The 8,497-nt window shown below is 59.5% G+C and overlaps 2 protein-coding genes across 2 annotated transcripts in view; both read left to right on the forward strand.

Moving 5' to 3' along the window:
* Positions 69–6,826, forward strand: LOC110393675 (D-threo-3-hydroxyaspartate dehydratase-like). Its single transcript, XM_021386797.1, has 7 exons — positions 69–2,201; positions 2,284–2,564; positions 3,756–3,942; positions 5,007–5,128; positions 5,198–5,387; positions 5,465–5,570; positions 5,640–6,826. Exons 1-7 carry the CDS (start codon positions 2,053–2,055, stop codon positions 5,727–5,729), a joined length of 1,125 nt encoding a protein of 374 aa, XP_021242472.1. The 5' UTR covers positions 69–2,052; the 3' UTR covers positions 5,730–6,826.
* The window catches only part of LOC110395010 (death domain-containing membrane protein NRADD-like), a 4,905-nt gene continuing 4,013 nt past the window's right edge, over positions 7,606–8,497 (forward strand). The window contains exon 1 of the mRNA XM_021389094.1: positions 7,606–7,893. Within this exon, the coding sequence (XP_021244769.1) occupies positions 7,606–7,893 (288 nt within the window). The remainder of the gene's footprint in view (positions 7,894–8,497) is intronic.

The following is an 8,497-nucleotide window of genomic DNA, read 5'->3' on the forward strand; positions in this document are numbered from 1 at the left end:
GTTTTTTTTCTATCGATTTCTAGCTCTTTTACAAAAAAAAAAAAAAGGAAAAAAAAGGAAGAAAGAGAAAGAATAATATATCTGTCTATAAGAAATAAATGTGCACAAGGCCTTTGTCTGCCCCGCGCTGTCTCTGTTAGGGATATTCTTCCCCCCCCGCCCCCCCGTGCTGTGTTTTTGGGATGCGGCGAGGGCACGGGGCCCTTCCTTTCTTCCTGCCCTACATAGCAGGGCTGGCCTGGCACTGGCTGCACTCCGGGCGGGGGGCCAGTGGCCCCATGTCCCTGCAGGCTGCCCGCACTGTCCCCAGCCCTGCTGGCACATGGGGGCACGTGGCAGCTGCCTGCTGCCCCATGTCACGAGCGTGGGGGGTCTCAGCTGTGTCCCCACGTGTCACCATCACGGGCTCTCAGCAGCCGTGTCCTCTGCTGTCATGAGTGTGGGGGGTCTCAGCTCTATCCCCTCATGTCATGAGGTGGGGAGGGGTCTCAGCTGTGTCCCCACATGTCACAGCCGTGGGGGAGCAGGTCTCAGCCATGCCCCTCTGTGTCACACACGTGGCAGTCTCCGCTGTGTCCCCACTTGTCACGAGTGGAGGGGATCTCAGCTGCGTCCCCACGTGTGACGAGCACAGGGGTCTCAGCACCAAGGTCCCCACATGTCACAAGTACGTGGGGTCTCGGCGACCCCAAATCCCTTCCCCACCTCCTCGCTGGCATCCCGTCCCCGTGCCTGTCCCCAAGCACTGTCAGCTCCCGTGTCCTCCCCTGCCCCTGCCACCGCCGGGGCCCCACGGCTGGCAGCGACCTCTGTCCCCGGGCAGGGCTGGCCGCGGGTGCCCACGGCATCACGTGGAGCAGCACCAGCACAGCCACGGCCAGAGGCCGCCGGAGCCGCGCCGGGAGCAGCCACGGCAGCAAGGTACGGACAGGAGGGCTTGGGGTGGTGCTGGGATGGCCGTGGTGGAGCTGGTGGGGAAACTGAGGCACGGGGCCCTCCCCAAGGGATGTCAGCTTCTGCCACTGATCCTGTAGGGACAGGGAGAGCCTCATCTCAGTGCCAGGTGGCACTGTCTCCATGCTCCTGACCCCAAGTCCTGGCCCTGCCTGTCCCACTGTCCCGGTCCTGTGGGTCCTAGTCCCATAGGTCCGTGCTCCAGGTGATTCTCTACCCCGTGTTCCAGGTATCCAACTCCCAGGTGTCCCCCGTGTCCCTGTTCCCATGTTCCTAGGTATTCCTGGCCCAGGTGTCCTTCTGCCATGTGATCCAGGTGTCCAACTCCCAGGTGTTCCTGTCCCAACTCTCCCTGTCCCCAGGTGTCTCTGTTCCCAGTGTCCCAGCTGTCCCAATCTCCATGTGTCTCAGTCCTCGGTGTCCCTGTCCCCAGGTGTCACAGACCCAAGTGTCCTTGACCTGGATGTTCCTACTCCCGTTGCCCTATGTGTCCTTGTCTGAGGAGTCCTGACCCAGGTGTTCCATGTGTCCCAGTCCTAGATGTCCCAGTCCCAAGTGTCCCAACTCCCAGTGTCCCATGTGTTCTTGTCCCAGGTGCCCTATCCCCCAGTGTCCCTATTCCCAACCTTCCAGGTGACCGACCTGCGAGGTGACCCAAGTGTTCCATGTGTCCCAGCATCAGGTGTCCCTGCCCCCCCAGTGTCCCAGTTTCCAATCTTCCAGGTATCCCAGTATTAGTGTCCCAAGTGTCCCTCACCCAGGTGACCCAGGTAACCCAGGTGTCCCAACATAGCAGGTCCATATCCCCCAGTGTTCCTGTTCTCGATCTTCCAGGTGTCCCTGTCCCTAGGTGTTCCTGTTCCTAATGTCACAGCTGCTTCTGTCTCCTGGTATCCCAAACCCAGGTACCCCTGAACCAGGTGACGCAGACGCTCCAGCTGTCCTTGTCCCAGATATCCCTGCTCCCAGACTGCCAGCTGCCTCACCCATCCCACCGGGACCCCCCAGCACCCCCACCCCCACTCCCTCAGCTTGCAGGTTGAGCGTGGGGGCCGGCCACCCCACAACCCCCCCAAAAGTGCCCCCAGAAGCGCAACCATGTGGCTGGGTGCCCGCCTGGACGCGCTGCCCACCCCGGCGCTGACCGTCGACCGCGCCACGGCACGGCGCAACGCTGAGCGCATGCGGGAGCGCTGCCGGACCCTGGGCGTCCGCCTGCGGCCCCACGTCAAGACCCACAAGACGCTGTGAGTGCCACCCACACCCTTTGTCCCCAACGTCCCCATCGTTCCCACCGATATCACCTCACCCCACGGATGGCGCCTGAAGGGAGGGCGGTTTGCTGGCCACCGGAGGCACGCGCCGCGGCATCGCCGTCTCCACGTTGGCCGAAGCGCGTTTCTTCGCGGACGGCGGCTTCGATGACATCCTGCTGGCCTACCCGCTGCCCACCGCGCGTCTGGAGGAGTGCGCGGGGCTGGCGCAGCGCCTCGATGCCTTCCACATGCTGCTGGACCGCCCCGAGGCGCTGGCCAGCCTGCGGCAGCGGCCGCTCGCCCATGGCAAGCGCTGGCTCGTCTGGCTGAAGCTTGACTGCGGCAACGCCAGAGGTGGGGATGGCGATGGGGATGGCGATGGGGATGGCGATGGGGATGGCGATGGGGATGGCGATGGGGATGGCGATGGGGATGGCGATGGGGTGGGGGGGGTACCCGAGGTCCTTTTTTCTGTGGGTTGGGGAGGACGGGGTGCGTCAGTGACTCCTGAACGTCTTTCTCACCATTCACTGCAAAATGCTCCGTGAGGAGATGGCCCACGTCCCCACAAAAGCCCCAGCAGCTCAAGCCAACGTGTGTCTGTTTGTCCCAAAAAAACCTTTTCACCCACCCCAGAGGTGCTCCATGGAGTGATGTTCCGTGTGTCCTCAAAGCCCCCAGCCCTAGCAACACCATGTGTCCATCAATCCCCAAGCCCCATTTGTGCCCACTCCAAGGATGCTTCATGGAGAGGTGTCCCATGTGTCTCCAAAGCCACCTACAGCTTGAGTCACTTATGGGTCCGTCAGCCCCAAAAGCCCCATTTGCATCTAACCACCCCAAGGATGGTCAGTGAGGAAGGGAAGTCCCTTGTGCCCCCAAAACCCCCCAGCTCCAGCTTTCCAATATGGGTCTGTGCATCTCAAAACCCCCATTCACACCCAACCATTGGACCAACCCATTGACCATTGGATAGTCAATGGGAGAGGGACGTTCCGCAAACCCTCAGCAACTCAAGCCAACATGGGTCCCTTCATCCTCAAAAGCCCTTTTTGTCCACCCCAAGGATGCTCCGTGGAGAGAGATGTCCCATGTGTCCCCAGAGCTTGCAGGTTTAGGGTTAGCCATTAGAATTAGGGTTATTGTTGGGATTCAAATCATAGAACTGCTCAGGTTGGAAAAGACCTTCAAGATCATCAAGTCCAACCACAACCTAACCATGCCACCCTAACAACCCACCACTAGATCGTGTCCCTGAGCACCCGAGGGTTAGGGATTGGTTGAGAGTTAGCCATTAGGATTAGGGTTATTGTCAGGGTTAGGAATTAGGGATAAATTGAGAGATGGGCATTAGGATTAGTATTAGGGTTATGGTTAGGGCTAGTATTAGGGTATAGGGTTCTCAGTTATGTTCCGTGGGGGAAAGACATCCCCAACCCTCCCCATCCATCACAGAGGCCCCAATCCCACCCACCCCACAGCCACCCCATAGCAGCATCCTACCCCCATCCCTACATCCCCCTGACCCTGTTCCCTTGCCGGCAGCTGGCATGCGCCCGACGGACCCCGCTGCCCTGGACCTGGCCCGGGCCATCGCCAGCGATGCACCTGAGGAGGTGACATTGGTCGGGGTCTATGCTCACTGCGGGAACACCTATGGCTGCAGCGGGGCGGATGCCATCCAGGCCATCGCCAGGGCCACCACCAACGCTGTCCTCGGCTTTGTGGCTGCGTGAGTGCGTGCCCCCATGGGGACCACATTGTACCCACCACCCGGCCCCAAACCTGGCTAGAATTAAGGGGAATTTTTATAGGGGCTGAGCCCTTCGCCCTATCCGTCCCATAAAAAAAAACCAGCCCCAGTTGTAAATGCAAATCGCCCACTTCCTGCCGGCCCCATAAAACACGGCCCCACAAAGACCTGTGCCCCAGGGGGCCGAAGGGGATGGCCCCAAACCCCTTTGATGTGCCCCGTCCCCCTGCTGCCCACTGCCCTTTTGTCCCCCGGGGAAGGGCCGAGCGGGGTTTCGCATCCCGGAGCGAATTGCAGACGGATGTTTCTGCCTTCCCGTGAGGTCAGTGGGATCTCCGGGTGCACGGGGACATCCTCCAGCTCAAAATGCCCCGAACGCTCCAGGGGTTCAGGGCCAGCTGTGCAGGGGTCCCTTTATAAGACCCATTTTTCAATACCTGAGACATATTCTCCCACGCCCAGCTTCTGAATGTACTATGTCTGACACGTGTGGGGCACATCTAGAGTGCTCTGGCACATCTTGGGGGGGGGACAAAACCCAAGAGGGGGGACCCCAGGTACAATGTGGGGGCTCTCTGCACATCAGAATTTGGCTCTTGCACATCAGGATGGATGCTGGGCACTTGGGGTGGCACTTCACCATACCTGGGTGTTCCTTTTAAAAGTCACCGGGGGGGTGAATATCCCCACATCTGGATGGCACCAGCACGTCTGGATTATCCCTTGGCACATTTGGGGTGGGAATCCTTCTGCATCAAGATGGTCCCATGGCACATTTTTGGGGGGAACCTCTTCCACATCTGGAGGGCGATTGGACATTTGGATGGACCCCAGCACATTTGGGTGGGGGGGGGGGGTTTAGCTTTCCCACATCTGGACAGCACTGGCACCACATCTGGACAGTCCCCTTCCACACCTGGATGAGGCCCAAACCCCCTCGTGGTGTCATTCCATCGCCCTGGGGGCACATTCAGCCCCACTCCCCGGGATGGCATCGCGGTGGTGACGCCCAGTGGGTGACATTGCCCCTGTCCCCCCCCCAGGCTGCGCCAGGCCGGTGTGCCCTGTCCCCACGCCAGCATCGGCTCCACTCCATCCTGCAGCCACCCCGTCTCCGAGATGTCCCAACTCACCGAGCTGCACCCGGGCAACTACATCTTCTACGGTGAGTGCCGGCAGCGCCCCAACGCCCCACCGTGTCCCAGCACGTCCCCAACCCCACGGCTCTCCGCAGACCTGCAGCAAACGCAGCTGGGCTCCTGCCAACCCCAGGACGTGGCCATCCGCGTCCTCACGCGGGTCATCGGGCACTACCCGCACCGGGGCCAGCTGCTGGTGGACTGCGGCTGGGCAGCGCTCAGCCTGCACGGGGCGGGACGGGGCCCCCAGGGCTGTGCCGCCATCGAGGGGCACCCTGAGCTGCGGTGAGTGATGGGGGATGATACCCCGGGGATGGGGTCGGGATGCGGTGGTACAGGGAGGTGACGGTGTGACCCCGCAGGTTGGCGGGGCTGACGCAAGAGCACGGGCTGCTGGAGCACGCCGGCGGGAGGATGGATTTTGGGCAGTTCCCGGTGGGCAGCGTGCTGGCGCTCATCCCGTACCACGTGAGTGCTGTCCCCCCTGTCCCCGTGTCCCCAGTGTCACCCCGTGTGTCACCCACCTCTCCCCAACAGGCGTGCGCCACGGCGGCCATGCACCCCGTGTACTACGTGCACGAGGAGGGGCAGGTGGTGGCCCTATGGCACCCGGTGCGCGGCTGGTAGGGCCCCATCCCGCTGCCCATTACGAGGTCCTGTGCCCACCGTGAGGTCCTATACCCATAACGAGGTCCTGTGCCCACCGTGAGGTCCTACACCTACACCGAGATCCTGCAGCCACATCGAGATCTTGCAACCCTGCTGAGATCCTTGTGCCCATCACGAGATCCTGCAGCCATGCCGAGGTCCTATGAGCATCACGAGGTCGTGAAGCCGTGATGGGACCCTACACCTGCCCTGAGATCCTATGCCTACGTCAAGATCCTGAGACCACACTGAGATCCTATGAGCCTAGTGATGTCCTGCATCCATGCTGAGACCCTATGCCCATCCAAAGGTCCTACACCTTCACCAAGATCCTACACTCATGCTGAGATTCTACACCTACACCAAGATCATGGCGGCATAGAATGGCTTGGGTTGGAAGGGACCTCAAGGATCTTCAAGTTCCAACTCCCCTGCCACAGACAGGGCCACCAACCTCCACATCTAATACCAGACCAAGCTGCCCAGGGCCCTATCCAGCCTGGTCTTGAACACCTCCACGGATGGAGCATCCACAACCTCTCTGGGCAGCCTGTGCCAGCACCTCAAGATCCTACACCCATGTTGAGATCCCACACCCACGCTGAGATCCTGTACCCATTACAAGGTCCTGCATCCACGCTGAGAGCCTCCATACGTAATGAGATCCTATCCCCACTGTGAAGTCCTGCAACCGTGCTGACATCCTATATCTACACCAAGATCCTGCAACCACGCTGAGATCCTATACCCATAATGATCATGCATCCCTGCTGAGATCCTACAACCACACTGAGATCCTGCACCTCTGTCAAGATCCTGCACTCACGCTGAGATCCTGTGACTGTAACCAAGCCCTGCATCCGTGCTGAGATCCTACACCCATCCCAAGGTCCTACACCCATACCACAACCCTCTACTCCCACTGAGATCCTACAGCCATGCTGAGATCCTGTGCCGACACCAAGGTCCTGCACCCACGCTGAGCTCCTACACCCCCGCCGAGACCCTATATTCACCCTGATGTTCTGCACCCACCTCCCCAGGAGGGCTCAATAAAGTCGCTTTTCCCATTTCCAGGCACTTGGAGCTCTTTGGGGCAACACTGGGACTTTCTGGGGCGCAGTGGTGGCCGTGGTCACCCTACAACTGCCCCATTGAAATCACCCAGCCTTGGGGGCCCGGAGGTGGGGCCGGGGATGGGCAGAGAGAGGGGGATGGGCATGTGCCATGAGGTCACAGTGGCGTGGGGGGGGCTGAACTGGGACGTGCACGCACACCGTGCACACATCCCTGTACCTACGCACATACACCCCTATATACACCTGCATGCACCTCAAAACGTGCTGAACTGGGCTGAGCTGGGCTGAGCTGGGCTGAGCTGGACTGAGGGATGCTGAGCTAGGCTGAACTGGGCTGAATGGGGCTGAACTGGGCTGAATGGGGCAAAACCAGGCTGGACCTTGGACAGAACCAGGCTGAGCCGGGCTGAGTTGGGCTGAACTGGGCTGAATGGGGCTGAAGTGGGCTGAACCAGGCTGAACCAGGCTGTGCTGGTCTGAACTGGGCTGAGCTGGGCTGAACCAGGCTGAATTAGGCTGAACCAGGCTGTGCTGGGCTGAATTGGGCTGAACTGGGCTGAATGGGGGCAAAACCAGGCTGGACCTGGACAGAACCAGGCTGAGCTGGGCTGAACCGGGCTGGACACAGAATCATCTGAACTGGGCCGGACCTGGACTGAACAGGGCTAAACTGGGTTGAAATGGTCCGGTCTGGTCCGACCCAACCCAACCCATCCATCCCGGCCCCCGCCGTACCGAACCCCGACCCGAACCGCTCCGAACCGAGCCGAGCCGCGATGGGCGGAGCTTCCCGTGGCCACGCCCCCATCCCTCAGCCAATGGCGTGGCGCCGCACCCCTCCCTGCGGGGCCGCGCCGAGCCGAGCCGGGCCGAGCGGAGCGGAGGCGAGCCGAGCCCAGGCGGAACCGAGCGGAGCCGAACCGAGCCGAACCGAGCCGAGCCGGACCGAGCGGAGGAGCGCCCCGGGGGGGCCCGGCCCCGGCCCCGCCATGCAGTGGGGCCGCGCGGCGCTGCGCCTATCGCGGGCGTTGTGCCTGCTGCTGTCGGCGCCGCTCTGCCCGCAGGTCCGCTCTTTTTTTCTCTTCTCTCGTGGCGTTATTCTGCTTTCTTTCTCCCGGCCCTATTTGGGTTTGTTTTACTTTGCTCCTTTTTTCCTTTTCCTTGCTTTACTTTGTCGCGGTTTACTTGATTTCGCCCCGTGTTGCTCTGCTTCCCTGCACATCCCTGCGCCTTCTCTTCGTTTTGCTGCTTTACTTCGTCTCGTTTTACTTTACTGCAAATTTTCTTCATTTTCCTTATTTTACCACATTTTACTTCACTTTTTCTTATTTTCCTTTACCTTTCTTTACGGTGCTTTACTTTATTTTTTCTTGCTTCGCTGTATCTTGCTTTAATTTTTCTTATTTTACGGTGTTTTACTGCTTTTTATCTTCTTTTACTTTACCTTTTTTCTGCATTTTACGTTATTTTTCCTTCATTTTACTTAGTTTTCCATTATTTTCCTTCACATTCTACTTTATTTTCCTCCATTCTTTATTTTCCTCATTATTTTCCTTTATGAATTCCCTCTGTTGCTTTGTGTCTTATTTTCCTTCGTTTAACTTTCATTTATCTTGCTTTGTTGTGCCACACTTCGCCTTATTTTGCCCGATTTTGCCCCATTTCCCT

Source organism: Numida meleagris, chromosome 2 (genome assembly GCF_002078875.1).
Source record: "Numida meleagris isolate 19003 breed g44 Domestic line chromosome 2, NumMel1.0, whole genome shotgun sequence".
NCBI lineage: Eukaryota > Metazoa > Chordata > Aves > Galliformes > Numididae > Numida > Numida meleagris.

What these genes read in the sequence shown, in the direction of transcription:
- LOC110393675 (XM_021386797.1), top strand. Translation starts at nt 2,053, where the DNA reads ATGTGGCTGGGTGCCCGCCTGGACGCGCTGCCCACCCCGGCGCTGACC. An exon ending in GAGGGGCACCCTGAGCTGCG is followed by an intron (nt 5,388 to 5,464) that starts GTGAGTGATGGG and finishes GTGACCCCGCAG; the next exon opens with GTTGGCGGGGCTGACGCAAG. An exon ending in TGGCGCTCATCCCGTACCAC is followed by an intron (nt 5,571 to 5,639) that starts GTGAGTGCTGTC and finishes TCTCCCCAACAG; the next exon opens with GCGTGCGCCACGGCGGCCAT.